Source organism: Euleptes europaea, chromosome 8 (genome assembly GCF_029931775.1).
Source record: "Euleptes europaea isolate rEulEur1 chromosome 8, rEulEur1.hap1, whole genome shotgun sequence".
Classification (NCBI taxonomy): Eukaryota; Metazoa; Chordata; class Lepidosauria; order Squamata; family Sphaerodactylidae; genus Euleptes; species Euleptes europaea.
In genome coordinates, this window is record NC_079319.1 from 96,946,428 (window position 1) to 96,967,631 (window position 21,204).

Consider the following 21,204-nt stretch of genomic DNA (forward strand, 5'->3'; position numbering starts at 1 on the left):
AGGAATCTGTGGCTTAGCGATACTGTGCGGGGGGGAGCACTTCCACCGTATGAGACCAGTGATCCAGAAACAAGTTTTCCTTCACTGTGGCTGGAAAGATGCAGTGCCATACATGTAGACTGCAGCCATGGGAAAAAGTAAATAGTCCTATGCAGTTACTCCAGGCTAAGCCCCTTAATTGCAAGAAGCTTGGTGGTAGAAAGTGCTGTCAAGTCACTGGCCTTTTATACAATCTCAGCTTCCTCACATCTAACTTCCTGATTATTGGGGCAGGAGGTCCAGTTATGCGCACGTTTTGCTCCCTCTAGTGGTCCCTTTGATATAACATCAGTTTTTATGAGGCACAAAAAGCTGCTGATTTAAACTACAGGGAGAAACACTTCATTTAAAGTTGTGTGATGTTGAATTGACCATCAGAGGGAGCAAAATGCATGCATAACTGAGGAAAAAGCCCGCGAAGAAACAGGAAGTTAGACACAAAAAAACCTGAGAATGCATAAAAGGCCACAGCTGACTTATGACGACCCTGTAGGGTTTTCAAGGCAAGAGAAGTTTGAAAGTGGTTTGCCCTTGCCTGCCCCCATGTGGGCTGAGAGAGTTCTGAGAGAACAGTGACTGGCCCAGGGTCACCCAGCAGGCTTCATGTGGAGGAGTGGGGAATCAACCGTGGTTCTCCAGATTAGAGTCCGCCCCTCTTAACCACTACACCACGCTGGCTCTCGCAAGGAACTTCAACTGGAGTAATTCTGCATCGGTTCACATTGTGAGTCTGTTGCCGAGAAAGCCACAGAGAGACTTTTGGCAGCTTAAAGGTTAGCAGAGTTATTGAGGCATAAGTTTTTGTTGACTAGACTGAATTTTGACAACCTCAGTACTCTTATATTGTGAGCTGTTTGGGTTTGTGATATAATGGAGGGGTAGGCAAGAAGCAGCAGCAGCAGCATCTCAAGGCAGTTCTCTGAACCACCAGGAATAAGCTGCATATTTTGTGCCTCTGACATGTCCTACACTTTAAAACGTAGAACCATTCAGTCCATTTTAGCTCCTCCAGGTTATTCATGCTCTCACCAAACTTACAGTTCCAAAATTTCCAAACAGTTCTCTTTTCAGTAAAATGACTAAGTATTGCTACCTGTGGCAATAAGTCACATCATTCTTGGCACCTGAAGACAATAAATAGTGCCGGCACCTGAGTCCAGAAATCATATGGCGACAGAATGGCAGGGAAAGGAACCTGCCCAAACTGCAGTGTATTTATAGGGATCAAGGGAAGAACTTTTGAACACTGTAGAGTTGTCTTTTCCTCAGGCTTGCCATTAAAGCGAATCAGTTATGCACCAGTTTTGCTGTCGTTTCATTTCAAGTTGCCACAGGAAGTGTGGATGCTTTGATGAGAACTATTTAAATATGCCCCCAATATGCTGGGAAGCTTATTGAAACTCAGCAAGGGAGATTTAAATTTGCTTGGGCTTTCTCTGTTGGAGCTGACCCCGTGCTTCTTCGCCTGCCATATGGAACTTTCAGATAGAACTCCCTGTAGACTTTGTGATTTGTTGAGAGTGGTCAGTACATTTTGTGGCGTTTGAATGTGTCCATTTGTTTGTTTCGCGCACAGCCCATCCAACATCGAGCGTTTTTAAGGCTCCTTGATTATGTTGCAAAGACCTTAACGTCGGTTGGAATGTTCTTTAGTGATTTATTTATTTATTCCATTAATTTGTTTTTCTCCATTTTGTTTCTTCCAGAACATTATCAGATGAGTGTATTAGAATCTGCTCCCATCAGCTCTACCGTGGGCCGTGTCCTTGCTAAAGACTTGGATGAAGGCATTAATGCTGAAATGAAATATAGTTTAGTGGATGGAGATGGACTGGATGCCTTTGATATTATGACAGATCCTAATTATCAAGTTGGCATAATCACAGTGAGAAAGGTAATGTTCATATTCCTCAGCAATGCACAACTAACACCACTTGCCATTATTGCTGAACTGGCTATATATCTTAATTTCCCCTGCATTAAAAAAAAAATTGCCCTGCCCTGAATGGTTTGGGCTAGTCCATTCTCATCAAGTCTTGAAAGCTAAGCAGGGTTGGCCCTGGTTAGTATTTGGATGAGAGACCACCAAGGAAGTCCAGAATCACTACACAAAGGCAGCCAATGGCAAACTACCTCTGAACATCTCTTGCCCTGAAAACCCTATGAGGTCACCCACATATCAGCTGCGACTTCACAGACTTTCTACCACCATATTAAAATATCAATAATAATAATAATGATGATATCGCTTTTTATACTGCCTTCCTAATTTTTTTAAATCCCCAAAGCTATGTGTTGTTGTTGTTTTTTAAAAAAAAAGACTTTAAAACCCAGCAAACTCAAGTTTAGCAATTAATTTCACAGAATCAAAGCTTTTGCAGAAAGGAAAGTTTTTACCATAACCTTATTTGGAATATTTTAGCATTGCTTGGAAGTGCATTTCTACGATACTATTATCAAGAGAGCTGTCCATTACTGTCTGTATCTGAAAAAGCAATTCCTTATGGGGAAAGCCAAGATCAGATATTCTAGTGTATTTTTAAGGTAAAAAGCTGCTGTAGGAGGGGCTAAGATGGTTTGGATTGGGGGCACATCACAGGTAGAGGGGATTAGTCCTTCTCACACACACACTCATACACACACACGCATGCTGTTTTCCCAAAGGAAATCAGATCCCAAGTGCCGCACCCTGGCCAAGAGAGGGAGTCCAGAAACTGCCTGCCTCTTGGGGTAAGAGTAAGCCAAACCATCCAGCTGCCTGGGACCTCACCGATGGGACTACTGCTCAACATCTACACCTCTTTGCTGGAGAAAGCCCCTGAGTCAACAGTTTCCTGCCCAAGCTTGCATCACCACCTTTCCCTGTGCTTCTGGGATAAAACCTAGACTCTCGCAGAAGCAATACCACCACCCAGGGGGTTGCCACCAAATAGGGGACATGAGGGCCTGTTATCCTGTTGGGAGTTGGTGCTGGGAACATTAAGATCTTGTTAAGCACTTGGGGGAGAGGGACTATTAGTCTTCGGCAGTCTCCTTATGGGGAGGATAGCTAGTGGGTATGTGCTAGGGTTGCCAGGTCACTCTGGTGGAAGGTTCTTAGGGCAGAGCCTGCAGGGTTTGGGTAGGTAGGTAGGTAGGTAGGTAGGTAGGTAGGGTTGCTAGGTCCCTCTTTGCCGCCAGTGGGAGGTTTTTGGGGCCTGAGGAGGGCAGGGTTTGGGGAGGGGAGGGACTTCAATGCCATAGAGTCCAATTGCCAACCCGGCCATTTTCTCCAGGGGAACTGATCTCTATCAGCTGGAGATCAGTTGTAATAGCAGGAGATCTCCAGCTACTACCTGGAGGTTGGCAACCCTAGTATGTGCCCTGGATGGCAGACTGCCATTCCCCTGGTCCTGGGCAGAAGTAGATATGATAGAGGGAAGCAGACTGGCTTAAAATTTATTAACGTTTTCAAAAACAAAGAATAACATACAAACATATACAAACACTTCCATTCATATATTTTGTGCTTACTTCAGGTTATCAGTTTACATGAACATTGTTATTCTGTTATGATATTTACTTAAACATTGCTGAACTTAACTGTGTTTATACTCAAGAAATTTATCTTTATTTACTACTTATTCAGGATATGTGACTATTATTTTCTATCTCTATTAAAAACAATTTTTCTATAGTTTCCAGTTAACATATTCAAAATAACATTCCATTTCTTCAATGAGTCTTCAGTCATTCTTTCTTTCAAGATGTTGGTTAATCTGGCCATCACCACATATTCTTCCATTTTTTGTTGCCACATTTCTAAATCCGGAACAGTCTCTTGTTTCCATGATGCTGCCAGTACTATCCTTGCTGCAGTCGTCAGATATCCAAAATGTTCTCTATGATTATTTTCCAGATTCTCTGGTGCCAACCCCAGTAACATAATTTCCGGATTCATTGGAAATTTGATTTTCAAAATCTTTTGCATTTCTTGATGAATCTGTATCCAAAATTTCTTAACTTTTTTACAAGTCCACCACAGATGAAAGTAGGTTCCGTCTTTGTCTGCATTTCCAGCAGCGGCAGTCGCATGTTTTGTCTATCTTTTTTAATGTCCTTTGATGTGATGTACCATCTGAAAAATTGTTTGTACCAGTTTTCTCACAAATTATTACTGGCAGTGAATTTAATTGACCTAGTCCATAGTCTTTCCCAACTGTTTTCTTCACCCTTGCCCCTCCTGGCTGATAAAAGCTGCCAGAGGGGGACTGGTTGAGTGGGCAAGAGGAGCAGCAAATGCTCCCTAGAGAGCGGGAGTCATGCTGCTCATGTTCAAGGAGGCAGTGATTAGACCAGTTTTGAACAAACCCTCCCTGAGCCCTACTGGGTTGGGACTTTTCCAGCCAGTCTCCCATTCTTGGGCAAGGTGCTTGAGTAGGTGGTTGCTTCTCAGTTCCAGAGGCTCTTGGAAGAGACTGGTTTTCTGGACCCATTACGATCTGGCTTCAGGCCAGGATTTGGAGCAGAGATGGCTTGGTCTCCTTGGTTTATGACCTCTACCAAGAACTGGATAGGGGGAATGTGGCCCTGTGTAAGCTCTAGTCCCATGATAATCCCATAAACAGACGTCCACAGACAAGCAGTCCAAAGAGAGTTGATTTATTGGAAAAATCCACAGGTTAACAGAAGCTAAGAATCAAATGGACACTAATGAAAACTACAAGCATAGTACAGGGCATATATGAAAGCATAGGGCAAATCGGGGTAGAGCTGGATGCCATGGCAACCCCCCTCCCAGGAGCTGTCAGGGAGGTAGGATTCTACCGGCATCCCCACAGAGTTCAGTCTAAACACGTTGTTTGCAGGGCTATAGCTGGCCTTGGTCAGCACCTGGAGAAAACCACAACATTCCTTTCTCAGGCCATGCCTGACATTCTGCCCCCCCCAAAGGCCCCCCTTCAGTTTCCGGGAGCTGGTCTGTGAGGGTAGGTGGCATGGAATTCGCGGACCAGGTGAGGGGCGGAGACATCGCTTGAACGCACCCATTCATCCTGAGCGGAACTGAAGTGCTTCCAGTGAACTAGATATTGGAGAGAACCATGATGGATACGCGAGTCCAGGTTTTTTGCGATTTCAAAATGCTCCCCCCCCCCACCATCACAGTCGCCTCAGGCGGTGGTTCAGGATGCCACTCCGGGGAGGGGACATGCGGTTTCAATAGACTGACATGAAACACAGGTTGAATTTGCCTCAGTGATTTGGGGAGTGAGAGTTCTACAGTTGATGATCCGGGAAATGGGGAACGGACCCACATACTTGGCACTGAGTTTGCCGCATGGGCGGGTTGATCGTAGATTCTTGGTGGACAAATAAACCAAATCTCCCACCCTGTACTCTTTACCCGGCGAACGGTGTTTGTCAGCTTGAGCCTTATATTTACGTTTGGCTCTAGATTTTTTATCAGCCACGGACAGGTTGTCTGAATTGTGTGCACCCAGTTAGCCACATTGCCACCTCCCTCCTCCCCTGAAATACCAAAATGGCCGATGGGGCCAAAGTCTTGTCCATATACAGCTCGAAAAGGGCTAAACCCAGTGGACTGGTGCACAGCATTATTGTAAGCATATTCAGCAAAGGGCAACCCAATCATCTTGATGGTAATTAACATAACAGCGAATGTAGCACTCTAGCACAGCATTTACTCGTTCCGTTTGACCGTCTGTTTGGGGATGGAAAGCGCTTGACAGTCCTTGTTCCACCCCAACTAACTTCAAGAAAGCTTTCCAAAATTTAGCCACATATGTGCTCCCGCGATCGCTGACCACCTTGTGCGGAAAACTGTAATCGGAAGACATGTGACACAAAGAGGCGGGCCAACTTTGGGGCGGAAGGGATACCTGCGCAAGGTAGAAGATGCACCTGTTTCAAGAACAGGTCTGTGATTACCCAAAGTACAGTTTTTCCCTCACTGAGGGATAGATCAGTCATAAAATCCATTGCGATTACCTCGCAGGGTCTAGTGAGGGTTTCAAAAGGTTGCAATAGTCCAGGCGGCTTGCCTTGGGGTCTCTTGGCAGTAGCGCACACTGGGCACCTGCGGACGAACGAATCTACGTCTGATTGCATGCCCGCCCACCAAAACTGTCTCCTCAGCAAGTGTAATGTTTTGAGAAACCCAAAGTGTCCTGCGGTCTTAGCTCCATGAACTAAACCCAAAACCTCCCCCCCCCCACAGCACTTTAGGAACATATAACTTTGAATCTTTGTACCAATAAACTCCGCATTAATTCAGAGAAGCCGGGAGGGTTTGGCCGGAGAGTTCTGCTTGGCAACTGCGACGATGAGTTCCCTTGAAGGAATCGGTAAGCCCCTCCACACCCGGCATTTTGGGAACTGTGCTGGCAGGCATCTCAGAAGGAGAAGGAGCCAGCGCCGTTAAGGGGGGCAGGGGGGCCAGTTCGACCAGGCGGACCGGTCCCTGCCCCGCAGGACTTGCACTGGTAGACTGCATGGGTGGAGGAGTCCATGCCGACGAGGGAGGCGAGGGGAGCGGAGTGGAAGGGCCGACTGACGTGGTCGGGCTTTGGGCTTCCCCCCCTTCCGAAAGCGGTGGCGTTGGGAGCCGGGTCTGCTACCGGGTTTGGACTGCCAGGGTGGGCAGTAAACCTCTCTGAGCAGGAGTGAATGAGTGCTTTTGGTTGAAAGGGCACTCGATCTTGGTAGGGTATTGGGGTAGTCTAGACAAAGCATCGGCCAGCAAGTTCTGCTTCCCTGGCACGTTTTAATATGAAGGGGAATTGATTAAAGAAGTCTGCCCATCGTACCTGTTTTGCGGACAGTTTCCGAGCCCCCATTAATGCCTCCAAGTTCTTATGATCGCTCCAAACTTCAAAAGGGACTTTAGAACCTTCTAAAAACTGCCTCCACACTGTGAGGGCATGCTTAACCACGGCTGCCTCCTTTTCCCAGATCGGCCAATTGAGCTGAGACTGCGTGAACTTCTTAGAGAAGTAAGCGCATGGATGCAGTTGGCCGTCCCCTCCTCGCTGCAGCAGCGCACCCCCCATTGCTACTTCTGAAGTGTCTACTTGGACTACAAACATTTGTTCACAATCAGGGTGTTTTAAAACCAGTTCGGAGGTAAACAGTCATTTGAGACTCAAAAGCGGTTTGACACTGGGGGGTCCAATTCACTTTGGCCGTAGGCAAGGTGGCTGCGCTTCCCTTTCCTTTAGTCTTAAGGAGGTCTGTAATGGGCAACGCAATCTGAGCGAAGTTGGGGAGGAACCTCCTGTAGAAATTTGCGAACCCGAGAAATCTTTGAACCTGTTTACGGGTTGAGGGTGGTTCCCAATTGATCACGGCTTGCACCTTTTCTGGGTCCATCGTAAGTCCTTGGTGTGAAATTAGCCCAGAAAAGTCAACTGCTTTTGGTGGAATTCGCACTTGGACACCTTAGCATAGAGCTGATTGTCTCTGAGACGTTGCAACACTTCCCTAACCAGGGTGACATGTTCTTCCATGGTTTTTGAATAAATAAGAATGTCATCTAAGTAAACCACCACTCCCTTGAACAGCAAGTCATGTAAGATCTCGTTAATGAGTTGCATGAAGACCCCCGGAGCCCCTTTCAACCAAAAGGCATCACCAAAAATTCAAACATACCGAAGCAACTGGAAAAGGCTGTTAGGGGCTCATCCCCTTCTCGAATTCTGATTCTATAATAGGCTTCGACCAAGTCTAATTTGGTGAAAATGCGTCCCTCCTTTAGCTGCCCCCAAAGATCTGAGATCAGAGGAATGGGGTAGGCATTGGTTTGGGCGACCTCATTGAGCTTCCGAAAGTCGATGCACAAACTCAAATCACCAGTTTTCTTATGCACGAAGAAAGCGGGGGCTGAATAAGGCGTGGTAGAGGGTCGGATGAAACCTCGAGCCAGATTCTTGTCTAAGAACTCACGGAGCACTGTCCTTTCAGAAGCGCTCATGGGATAAATCTTGCTTTTTGGCAGTTTTCCATCCCCCACCACCTCAATAGCACAGTCTGTTCTGCGGGGGGGGGGGGGTAACACATCACACTCCTGTACATTAAAGACATCCGCAAAGTCCTGGTACTCAGGAGGTAGTTAGGATGGACCAGTAGTGTCTGAAGCCAAGGCAGGAGTTGATTGGATTACGGTCTTGACAGCTACTTCATACCGGTGCCGTTCACATATCGGACTGGAAAATGCTAAAGTCTCGGCCTCCCAGTCAATGGAGGGGCTGGGCCCCTGAGCCAATTTATTCCCAACACAACACCGTAACGAATATTGGGGTCTATAGTAAAGTCAATTTGTTCCCAATGGTGGCCTATTCCCATCGCTATTCCCCAAGTGCGACGGTTCACTGGCCCACCCTTGAAATCACTGCCATCTATCTGGGTGAACTGAACAGGTGCCGTCAAAGGCACTGACTTAACTTTGAGTGCCTGAAACATGGCCTCATTGATCAAGGAGCGGGCACAACCAGAGTCTGTTAAAGCTTTAACTTGTAACTGGGGGCCCTTTCTATAATGTTGCAACACTACATCCACATAAACAGTCTCTCCCACCTCACTCGCCATTAAGGGAGCCTTGGGTTTTGCAGAAGCAGCTGCAGAGGTCTGTGGTGTTGCTCCATTCACTGCAGACCCAGTCCGTTTTTTGATTGGTCCAGGGGAGACTCCAAGTTCAGAGCAGGAGGGTCCTAGTGGCTGCCTTCCTCCGACGAAGCAGAGCTGTCCCCTCCCAGGGCAATTGTAATCCAGGACCCTGGCGGGTCCGCTGGTGATGGCTCACTTGCAGACTTCTCGATGTGAAGGGCTGGAGGCGCTCTCCATCCTGGAGCGACGCTACGATCAGTCGCAGCGCCTCTTCTCTGAGCGCATCCTCTCCCGCGAGGCGTCCCCTCTGGCCAGGGAGTGGGAGCCGGTTGCTCCGGATGCAATGGGCAGGCCACAGTGAAGTGACCCATGACACCACAAACGAGGCAGGCTCCCCTTTGGAACCACGACACTCGGTCTTGCGAGGGTTCAGCCAGTCTCTGTGGGGCAGGAGCTGCGGCCTTGGGAGGATTTTTCTGGCCTCCCCCCTCCTTGGCCCGACATCGGGCAAGAGAGATGAACTGGCGGCGGCTTTCCACTTCCTCCACCAGTAGGATCCACTCCTTCAGGGTGGCTGGATCCAGTTGCATATAAGCCCAGTTCAAAATCTCGGGGTGTAAGGCTTCTCGGAACTAATGCACCCATGTAGCCTCCGTCCAATCGATGATTTTACTAGCGAGTCGTTGAAACTCATCAGCAAACTCCCTGACCGAGGAAGATCCTTGCCGGAGTTGCAAAAGGGCAGCCTTGGCTTTCTCCCCCTGGAACGGGTCCTCAAAACATCGTCTTAATGCTCGCATAAATTCGTTGAGCGAGCGGACGGATCGGGCCCGGGTATCAAACTGCAGGATCATCCACTCTGCAGCCCTCCCAGTCAGAAGAGAAGAGACGAACCCTAACTGGCTATCTTCCGTGGGGAAAGCATGCCCCTGTTCTCTCATATAACTGTCCACTTGGTGTAGAAAGCAGGGCAGCGGCTCCGCTGAGCCGTCAAAAGTTACACAAAGTTGGGGCTGCTGCCAAGGTACAACCAAGGTTGCAGAGGGGCCCCTGGCTGAGCGGGCAGTCCTGGGGGTAGTGCTGGTGGTGGTTGCCCAGGAGGCTGCTGCGGTTGCTGTCCGGGTATTAGTGGCTGCCCAGGAACTGGTTGCTGCGGCTGCTGTCGGGGTATTAGTTGCTGCCCAGGAACTGGCTGTCGCCCTGGGGGTGCTGGCGGTACGGTTTGGGCCTGATGCAAGCGTCCATACCCACGCACTAGCACGTCCATTTGGTCTTGCATTTGGGCCATACGCTCCAATAATTCTCGGTTTTGATACTTCAAAACGTGTATCTCCTCCTCAGCCCCCCCAGTCCGTCGGGCTTGGCTAACACGGAGGTTTGTATTCCAGTCGTCTGAGTCCTCCTCGTCAGGCTCCACATTCTCATAATAGTCCCGCACGTCAGAGGCGAAGATGAGCCACCGTCGACGGGCCACATCCCGGGGCGGACAAGGTTCCAGGGAGAACAAGGGCCATTCTAGTCCCCCTCTCGGTCACGCTCCGGACGCCAAGGCCACCTGCTGCAGGGCGGCTTTTTTCTGAGCAGTGGCCGCCTCAGCCAAACATTGCTCCGCCACCCTTTGTTGAGCAGCCTGAGCCTGAGCCGCTTCCAAGGCGGCGGCACGAACCACCGCAGCCATTACCAGCTGCTCGGCTGCTTGCTCCAGTAGCAACTGAATTTCCTCATACTTGCCCAGTAGCGGTAAAACCTTGTGGGCAAGCTTCATGGAGGAAGAACCAAACTCTGGATGTAGCACCTTAATCACATCGTCCTCTGATGCCAGGTCTGGCGGTAATTTCATAAGGGACAATACTGTCTTGGCAGCCAGGTCATGCACGTCCCAGCTGCCCAGGTTGAGGTCCGGACCAGCCCCACTCCCAGCTCCTGCCATTGGGAATGAGGAAACGGACCCTCGGATTGGGACCGACGGCCCCCGCTGCGCCCCGCGAACTACAACCTCGTCAAACAGCTGGGTTAAAAGAGTTGCATCCTCTTGCGCCAACCTGGTCTCCTTTAGTAAAACATCCAACCACCAAAGTTCATTATGGGCATGGATATCAGCGCCCCGCGTCTCCCAGGGGGCCGCTGTCACTAGTCATGCCACTGCTCCACGACCAACTCAGTCAGTCGGTTGGACTCAGCTTGAGTCAGCTGTGCCTCTGCAAGGATGGCACGCAGTAGATCAGAATCCTCAGGGAGCTGACCCAAAGCTCTAACCCGACCTCCCGGTGAACCCGCCAGGGCTCCAGCCAGGGAAAACACCCTCGGGGAGCACGTCCTTAGCTCCAACCCGAGGTCCCGGCGATCCCTCCAGGGCTCCAGCCAGGGATAAAGGATGGATTGGATTAGTGTCCAAATGTAAACTCTAGTCCCATGATAATCCCATAAACAGACGTCCACACACAAGCAGTCCAAAGCGAGTTGATTTACTGGAAAAATCCACAAGTTAACAGAAGCTAAGAATCAAATGTACACTAATGAAAACTACAAGCACAGTACAGGGCATATATGGAAGCATAGGGCAAATCGGGGTAGATCTGGATGCCATGGCAACCCCCCTCCCAGGAGCTGTCAGGGAGGTAGGATTCTACCGGCATCCCCACAGAGTTCAGTCTAAACACGTTGTTTGCAGGGCTATAGCTGGCCTTGGCCAGCAGCTGGAGAAAACCACAACATTCCTTTCTCAGGCCATGCCTGACAACCTGCTAGTTCTGCAGGATCTGTCATCAGCCTTTGATACTATTGGCCATAGTATTCTATTGAATCACCTCTCAGCACCTGGCCTGGGGGCCCTGTGTTGTGGTGGTTCGAGTTCTACCTGGGATTCAGTCTCAGAAGGTGGTGCTGGGAAGATTCCTGCTCTGCCCCATGGCCTGCATCTTATCCCCCATGCTATTTAATATTTACATGAAACCACAGGAAGAGGCTATCAGGAAGTTTGGGCTGTGATGTCACCAATATGTGGATGATACCCAACTCTACTTTTGTTTTCCACCTAATTCCAAGGACACTATTGATGTTCTGAACCAGTGCTTGGAGTCAGTGATGGGCTGGACAAGGATGGACAAGCTGGAACTTAATCATGACAAGACAGAGGTGCCCTGGATAAGTAGAAAGGCAGAACAGGGACTTAAGATCTCACCTGTCTTGGATTGGGGCTATACTCACCTTGAAAAGCCAGGTTCACAGCTTGGGAGTGCTACTTGGCACAGCCGTCACCTTAGAAAACCAGGTGGCTACGGTGGTCTGGAGCGCTTTTGCCCAGCTGCGACTGGTGCATCAGCTGCACCCATTCTAGTCACAGCTCTAGTCACAGTGATCCATGGCTTAGTTACATCTGGATTGAACTACTGCAATTCACCCTACTTGGGGCTACCATTGAAGAGTGTTTAGAAGCTGCAGCTAGTGCAGAATGCTGCAACTCGGCGGCTGGTCGGAGCCAGCTACTGGGAGCATGTGATCCTAACAGTACAGCCATTACACCAGCCACCAATCCGCTCCCAAGCCCAATTCAACGTTTTGTCTTTTAAAGCCTTGCTTGGCTTGGGTCCAGATTATCTGAAAAACTGTCTTCTCCCATACGTTCCTGCCCGGGAATTAATATCACAGGATCAGGCTCCGATGACCCACCAAAGAAGCTCATTTGGTGGGTGAACAAGAGAGGGACTTTTCAGTGGCAGCCCCAATATTATAGAACAACCTCCCCAGGGAGGTATGCCTGGCCGCCTCACTTTCAGTCTTTAGGAGGTAGCTGAAAATGGTTTTATTTAGGACAGCTTTTAATTAAAGCAGTCCTGAACTGTGACTTTAAATTTCGATTTTATGCATTTTTATGTATTTAGCCAGTGTGTTATAGCGGTTAAGAGTGTCGGACTAGTACCTGGGAGGCCTAGGTTCGAATCTCCACTCATGCCATGGAAGCTTGCTGGATGACCTTGAGCCATTCACACACTTTCAACCTAACCAACCTCACAGAGTTGTTGTGAGGATAAAATGGAGGAGAGGAAAACAATGTAAACTGCTTTGAGCCCCCACTGGGGGACGAAGGCAGGAGTATAAATGAATTAATTAAATATTGTAAGCTACCTTGAGTTTCGTAAGGAAGAAGGGCAGCTAATAAATATTTTAAATAAATAAACAAAATATCTGAAAGGTTATCTCTCCCCATATGAAACTGTGAGCCAGTTAAGGCCATCAAACCATCTATGTTTGGCTTTGCCCCCTCCCCAAGACTGCCCATTCCTTCATGACTGGAACCCAGGATTTCTCAGTTAAGCTCCTACTTTGTGGAATGGATTACCAGAGGAGGCAGCGGGGATTTCTTCCTGGCAGATTTTCAGAAAGGGGTGCAAAGCAGTGATGGTTTAATTGATGTTTGAATTTCATCGAGTTGCACTATTTAGCATGTTAATTTGAATGTATTTTATTGGAGCTGTGTTTGGTTTTGCATTTCATTGTGTTTTATACAGCCCATTCCTGAAATTTGGGCTGAAAGGCCTTAAGAGGCTGACTCTGGCCTCCGCCGGCGCAGGGGCCCACACTCTGGCATGAGTGGCCCCAGTGCCGGCGTGCAGGCCTGGGCGCCAGTCTCTGGCCGCCGCAGCAGCAGCGCTGGGGCTGGACGCTGCCGCAGCCTCCCACCGGCCTCCAGCCGCCAGCACAGCCTGTGGGGCGGGGCCGACATTAGTCGGCCTCCCATTAACACCCCCTTTTTTTTATTTTCTTGAGATACGCCAGCTTTTTGCAAATTTTATGAGGGTTGCACTGGTTTTTTGCGCTGGGTAGAGGTTTCTGCGGTGCCGAAACCTCCTTAGGAGGCAACGCCGCTGGGTTGCCTCCTAAGCCCGGCGCAGGCATTTCATTCAGGAATGCACTGATAGAGTCTTTTGACTCTATTGTAGAAGCTGCCTTGAGCCCATTGTTTTTGGAGAAACACAGGGGATAAATTTTTTAAATAGATTATTGGTCCTTCTAGGAGGAAAATGACATGCACCATATTGTACCTGTTTTTCCCTCCTTGCTAGCATTAATAGTAGCTTAGGGAACATGTTTTCTGTCTGGAAAAGAGCACAAGGGAGAATTCAGCCTCTCCACTGGCTGCAGTTTCACGTTAGACACCCCATGGTTACTTTTCAATGTAAAAATATTTAGGAGATCCAATAATGGATCTCCAGCATCTTCTTTAGTTATACCCTGAGAAAGTTGTAAAAGCCCTGTAAGGGCTTATTTAAAGAATATATAAATTGGCTGTATACTGACAACTACCCTGAAAGAGAATTATGTTGTTATGTCACAAAAAGGATCTCAGTCTGAAATTAGCCTTTTAATCAACCCCCTTTTCTGTACCTTTAAGGAGTCTCAAAGCGGCTTATAATCACTTTTCCCTTCCCCTCCCCACAACAGACACCTTGTGCGGTAGGTGAGGCTGAGAGAGTTCTGAGAGAACTCACCCAGCAGGCTTCATGTGGAGGAGGAGTGGGGGAAACAAACCCAGTTCTCCAGATTATAGTTCACTGCCCTTAACCACTACACCACACTGGCTCTCTTTACAGCTTAATTGTCCTACAGGGTGACTGATTTGTTTGATATTTGCATTTAAACTGTGTCCATATTTTTCACTCTAGTCTCCAACAAACAATTATAGACTTCTCTATAAACCCATCAAGCTTCCTTTTTAAGTTGCAACTTCAAGATACATAGACAGTAATTAGGGCTGTCTGTAAACTGACAGCTAGGAACTGCTGTTCTTTCATGATGTTTACCGGAATGTAGTTTGTTCAGTGTAGTAGTCCTGTCTTATGTATCCTCAATTACAAAGAAATCTAATAGTTCACCTGCTTACTCGGACCACATTCATAGACACGTAAGGCTGCCCTATGAAACGCTTGGCTTCCAGCATACATTTTCCAGCTGGCCAAGCATGGGGCAAGCTGTGCACCTTCTTTCTATGCCCTTGGAATGGTGAAAAGATAAAACCACAAAGGCCTTCTGGAACAGATCGGATCTCAGCAGCTTCAAGAGGAAATGAGAGGAAATGACAACCTTGAACACATGAAGATAAATCACAGTGGGTAGCCGTGTTAGTCTGTTTGCAGTAGTCAAAAAGGGCAAGAGTCCAGTAGCACCTTAAAGACTAACAAAAATATTTTCTGGTAGGGTATGAGCTTTCGTGAGCCACAGCTCACTTCTTCAGATACTTCTGAAGAAGTGAGCTGTGGCTCACGAAAGCTCATACCCTACCAGAAAATATTTTTGTTAGTCTTTAAGGTGCTACTGGACTCTTGCCCTTTTTGACTACTTGAACACATGAGACTGCCTTATACTGAATCAGACGCTGGGTCCATCAAAGTCAGTATTGTCTACTCAGACCAGCAGTGGCTCTCCGAGGACTCAGGCAGGGGTCTTTCTCATCACCTACCTGCCTAGTCCCTTTAACTGGAGATGCTGGGGATTGAACTTGGGACCTTTGGCATGCCAAACAGATGCCCCTCCCCATCTTCCTATAGCAGGGAATTTGATAAAATGGGGGCCATCACGGAAAATGTCCTCCTATCCTCCCTCATGGAAAGCCCCCAGAGCAGGGCACCAAGTGACAATCAAAAGTCTTAATGCTTCTCCAGCCAGTAGTTTTTTCCTCGATCAACTTCCCCACTGTTGTTACCCCTGCCAGTGTTCCAGATGTGGGCTTGTCTCACTCATTTCTCAGGAGCTCTGCTTTTGGGGAGAGGAATTTTAGGGGACAAGTGATAGCAGGGAAAGCATTAAGCATTCCCTTCCTGTCTTTCTCCAGTGCACATTCACCCCTTCCTGAAGGTTGTTTGCATAGGAAAACGGGATGTCGGGGCTTTGGCACACTCGTGGCAACAGCATAACATGCAATTCGCCCTGAAGATGCTAATGTGCATACCATCCTTCTTCTGTCTTGTTTTACAACATCATTCAATTTACTCTTTTCTCTGTTTGAATTTGTGACTATTTCTGAATGTCTGACAAAACTACTTTCAGACTGAATGTGAGCACTTGTCCCTCATATAACTGTCCACTTGGTTAAGAAAACAGGGCAAGGCATCCACGGAGCCATCGTAGTTCACTCTTAAACGGGGTTGGTTCCACTGTATCACAGGGACAGCGGGTGGAGGTACGGGAGCTGGTAATATTGGAGCGGGTTGTCCCGGCTGCCTGGGGGCGGCTGTGCTGGCCCCCCTCCCAGGGCTGGCTGAGCTGGTTGCCCCCCTCCAGGGGCTGGTTGAGCTGGTTGCCCCCCTCCAGGCGGGCCACCTCCCTGAGGTTGGGCCGGTAATGTCAGGGGCTCTTGCGGTTGCGCCGGAGCCGCTTCAGTCCTCTGTAGACGGTCATAATCACGCATCAGTAAGTCCATTTGGTCTTGCCCGCGGGCCAAGCGGGCCGTCAAGTCCCAGTTTTGGAACCATAGGAGATGGACCTCCTCCTCAGACGCCCCGGTATGGTGGGCTTGGCTAGCACGGAAGTTAGTATTCCATTCATTTCGCTCAGCATATAATTCCTCCTCATCCGAGTATTCCAACGTGTCGGAAGAGAAGGCGAGCCGTTGTCTGCGCGCCATCTCCCGAGGCAGGCCACGATCCAGGGAAAACGAGGGAAAAGACCATCCCAGTCCCCCGCTCACCTTTGGCCGCACATCGGTTCCTGCTACCGCGTGCTCCTGAGTGGCGGCCACATCAGCCAACAATTGTTCCTCTGCCTGCTTTTGGTCAGCAAGCGCTCGGTCCTCCTTGAGTCTGGCAACCGCGGAGGCAGTCACTATTGGTTTGGCCGTTTGTTCCAAGAGTACTAGGATCTCCTTATGGTTACCCAACAGCGGTTGGATCTGTTGAGCCAGATCCACGGAGGACAGACCGAAGTCCAGTAATAAAACCTTCTCCACTTCAGCAATAGTTGCCATGGCGGGCGGTAAGTCCATGAGGAGCAGGACTGTCCGGGCGGCCATGTTCTGTGCATCCTGGCAGCACAAAGCGGGATCGGGAACAGTAGATGGGACATTTTCCCCTACAGCACCCGCCATCGTGGAAAAATCCTCATGCCCCTGGATCGGGGCCACTGGCAACTCACGAAGGGTGAGCTCCGCCAATAAATGAATCAAGGTGGCTAGGTCCTCTTGTGCCAGACGGAGTTCCTCGAGCAAAAAGTCCAGTTGCTAAAGGTCGTCCTGGGCAAGTTGATCAGTGTCCACAGACTTCCAGGGAAATGCCGCAGCCAGGCGACGCCACTGGTCACCCACGAAACCAACGAGCCTGGTGGCCTCCACATCAGTCCGCAGTGTTTCTTCCAAAACGTCTTGCAACAACTCTGGTTCCTCGTCGCATACCTCCCGTCGAGGAGACGAGGAACCTGGCGAAACCTCCAGGGTTCCAGCCACAATCTATGCACTCGGGGAGTACGTCCTCTGCTCCACCCGAGGTCCCGGTGATCCCCTTAGGGCTCCAGCCAGAGACAGTCCACTCAGGGAGCACGTCCTATGCTCCAATCCGAGATCCCGGCGATCCCTCCAGGGCTCCAGTCTTGCAACAACTCTGGTTCCTCGTCGCATACCTCCCGTCGAGGAGACGAGGAACCTGGCGAAACCTCCAGGGCTCCAGCCACAATCTATGCACTCGGGGAGTACGTCCTCTGCTCCACCCGAGGTCCCTGTGATCCCCTTAGGGCTCCAGCCAGAGACAGTCCACTCAGGGAGCACGTCCTATGCTCCAACCCGAGATCCCGGCGATCCCTCCAGGGCTCCAGCCAGGGACGAGAAGAAGGGAGGATTAGTGCCAAAATGTGAGCACTTGTCCCGTGATAATCCCATAAACAACATTCACAGACGAATAGTCCAAAAGAGAGTTGATTTATTTGGAAGATCTAAAGGTTTACTGCAGCAAACAGTTAGATTGGCACTAATGGGGATTAGAAGCATGATGCAGGGCCTATATGAAAGAGCGTTGGTCATATCAAGATAGCAATGGAAGTCATGGCAACCCCCCTCCCAACGAGGGTGAATTCCCACGGGGACTAGGCAGACTAGGAATTCGGCGGTTGGCAGAGCTGTCCTTGAACAGCACCTGGTGGAGCCAAAACAATCTCAGCCAGGCAGCTTCAGGGTAGAACAGGTCTGACACTGAAAAAGATTTATGTATCTGTTTATGTATTTACTAAATCTGCATCACCCCTTTCAATACTAACTTTTTTAGTGGGGTTCAATTTTAAAAGCATACCAATTATAATGTTAATACCTAACATACGTTAAAAGCTATAAAACAAAAGTATTCCATAAAACAAACAAACCAAACAGGAAATCTAAAAACAGCTTCATCTCAAAATCCTGGAAGTACGATAATGCTTTTGTCAAATCCCTAAAAGAAGCAAGCAACAAGGCCAGACATACCTCCTGAAACATTCAAGAGCACTGGGGCAACTACTAAAAAGGCCCTGTTCCTTCAGGATTCCACCACTTCATCTACAAAAGGCGGTACTCAGAGCAGTTCATCATTGGCAGCTCTTAAAGCATGAAGGGCATGGACAATATTCTTATTTGAAACAATATAAATTGAAGTTTGCTTTACACATTGGCCCTGATCCAGTTAAACTCATTTAAGGTTAAGCCCCTGTCAAACCATTCTTCTTCTACTGGTCAGTCAAAGTAGCTCAGTCAGGACTATTGAATTTGTATGTGACAATATAAGATGAATGTGTGGCCAGGGTTTAGTTTTACTGGGCACAGCCCTGTCAGCTGTAAATGAGGTCTTCTGTTTATTGGTGTAAAACACACTGTGACAGGTAGAGCACAGAAATGCATCCAGAGGCACAGCAGCCAATCTGAGTAATGTTCTGAATCAGGTAACAGGAGCTGTATCCTGGGCAAGTTAGGAGCTGACAGGGAGGAGTATTAGTCAAGTGCAGAGGAGTCTGGAGGCTGGGAGAGAAGGGTTAGTCTAACAGGAGCGTGGTTTAAAGATCTGATCTTTGGGTTAAGTTTCCTTGTTGCCAGAACTGTGGCTACTGAAGTGCTATAGTAAGTCAGCAGGGTATTTCTGAGCCTGACGCACCCTGATGCATGTGTAAAACTTAACATCCAACAACTCCTGGTTAAGTGTTAATATTTACCTCAGTTGTGTGTGCTTTCTAACATAAATTTTGTTCTTGTACCTGCCAGTGATAACTGAGATATCCAAGCTTGGGTATGTTATAGTCAGTGACAGATTCTATTCCCACAAACCCAGTTTTATCTTTTTAATTCAAGGATGGGACACACACACACACACACATTGTGTGCCATGGGAAATTGTACTCTGATTACAAAGAGAAATTGCTTTGGTGGGACAGCTACCCCCTCTGGAAATCCACCGCAGACACTTTTTATTTTTACCCTAAGAACATAAAAAGAGTCTTGCTGGATCAGACCAGTGGTCCATCTAGTCCAGCAACCCGTTTCATACAGCAGCCAGCCCTGTAGGACCAGCAGGCAGGGCACAGAGGCCGAGGTTTTCCCTTAGTGTTGCTTCCTGGCACTGGGTTTCTGAGGTTTGCAGCCTCTGAATATGGAGGTTCCCTTTCGTAACCATTACTAGTAGCCATTGATTGATCTATTCTCCACAAATCTGTCTAATTCCCTTTTAAAGTCATCCTTGCTTGTAGCCATTACTACTTCCATTGGGAATGAATTCCACAACTTTATTACTAGTTGAATAAAGAAGTATTTCTTTTTTTCCCGTCCTGAGTCAACTTTACTGGGTGCCCCCAAGTTCTAGTTATTAGGGGTGAGAGAGAAAAGGTTCTCCATATCCACTTACCTCACACCGTGCGTAACCTTCATGATATCCCCTCTCAGTCCTCTTTTTCTGAACTGAAAGTCATCGAATCTTTAGCCTTTCCTCGTAGAAAAGTTACGCCCATCCTTTAATCACTTGGCTGCCCTCTTCCGTAACTTTTCTAGCTCTGCAATATGTTTTTGAGGTACGGTGACCTGAACTGCACACAGTACTCCAAATGGGGCCTCACCCTAGAGCATTACAGTATTGGCTGTTTTATTTTCCATTCCTTTCCTAATAGCCCCCAGCATGGAGTTCACTTTTGTTCTGCCACCACAGTAGCTTGATTTATACTAGAATACTCAGAGGCTGAGACCAAGGTGTAGCAAGAAGAATTAAATATATAACAACTGACGAATTCTTATATGTTTGATTCTTTCTTGCTGTCCTTTGGTCTCCGTGTCTATCCTATTCCTAGGTGGTGGCTGGAAATCTCCTGGAATTACAACTGGCCTCCAGGTTACAGAGATAAGTTCACCTGGAGAAAACGGCTGCTTTAGAAGGTGGACTCTATGGCATTATATCAAGCTGAGGTCCCTCCCCAAACCCTGCCCTCCCTAGGCTCCACCCCACCCCAAATCTCCAGGAATTACCCAACCCAGAACTGGCAACCCTACCTATGCCTAGTAGTATTATGTCATTTGTTATGTTATGCAAATACACCTTCTTATTACTTTATTTGGTGTTTAAGTAGAGCACAGTCCTTGTGCTAGTTCTCACCCTTATCAAAATTCAAATATTCGGTTTCCTTTTCCCTAGCCCCTCTTTGGTTCTATGCTGAAGGCCACTGAAAGTATTGAAATAATCTACCAACTGACCGATGCAAAACTTGACCAATCAAAACTGCCCTATATAAACATGAGACTCACTGACAACCTCAGAACGAAAACCACTTCCTTGGCATCAGTAACTAATCAGCTTGACTCAGAAGCTTCCATGCTTCGTAGCTTGTAGTTTTACGGTCCTCACAGAAGCAAAATCATCTAACGTTTATTTTGTATCTTGACAGTTTCCTAATATTACACATTGCCCTGATCTGGATATCCCCAAGCTTGCCCAATCTCATCAGATCTCAGAAGCTAAGCAGGGTCGACCCTGGCAAGTATTTAGATGGGAGACCTCCAAGTAATACCAGAGTTGCGACAAGGAGACAGGCAAGGGTAAAACCACTTCCGAACGTCTCTTGCCTTGAAAACCCCACCAGGGGTCGCCATAAGTCAGCTGTGACTTGACTATTATTTGCATTCTATGTATTAGATAATGTTCTACACAAGATTTTAGCTGTTTCTCCACAGAATGCAATAAGCATATTTGTAAATACATGTACCGTTATTAGGAAGATAAGAAGGGATGTGACTGGAATGGCAGTAGCTCAGCGGCAGAGCATATGCTTTGCATTCGGGCCATCCCCTGTCCAAAAAAAGACTTTGGAGAGCTGCTGTCAGTCAGAGCGCCCTCAGGACGGAGCCGCCCCCACGAAACTGGGCTAAACAGTCCCAACAAAATTAAAAAGATTCTCCAGTACAATGGTTGCCCCTAAAACCAGCACAGCTGCTTAAAGTAGCACACATTTTGTTTTGATCAAGATCTGTACCAATTAAAAAGATTCAATTTTGTGAATATTCAGCACTAAACTCATTATTGTAATAGTAAAGAGAATATAACCATTGCCTGGCTGGAAATTAAACGACCAGCAGGAGGC

The 21,204-nt window shown here is 48.1% G+C and overlaps 1 protein-coding gene across 1 annotated transcript in view; it reads left to right on the forward strand.

Moving 5' to 3' along the window:
* The window catches only part of CDH20 (cadherin 20), an 83,846-nt gene that overhangs the window by 32,429 nt on the left and 30,213 nt on the right, over positions 1-21,204 (forward strand). Inside the window, exon 5 of the mRNA XM_056854150.1 lies at positions 1,746-1,933. Coding sequence (XP_056710128.1) covers positions 1,746-1,933 — 188 coding nt within the window. The remainder of the gene's footprint in view (positions 1-1,745; positions 1,934-21,204) is intronic.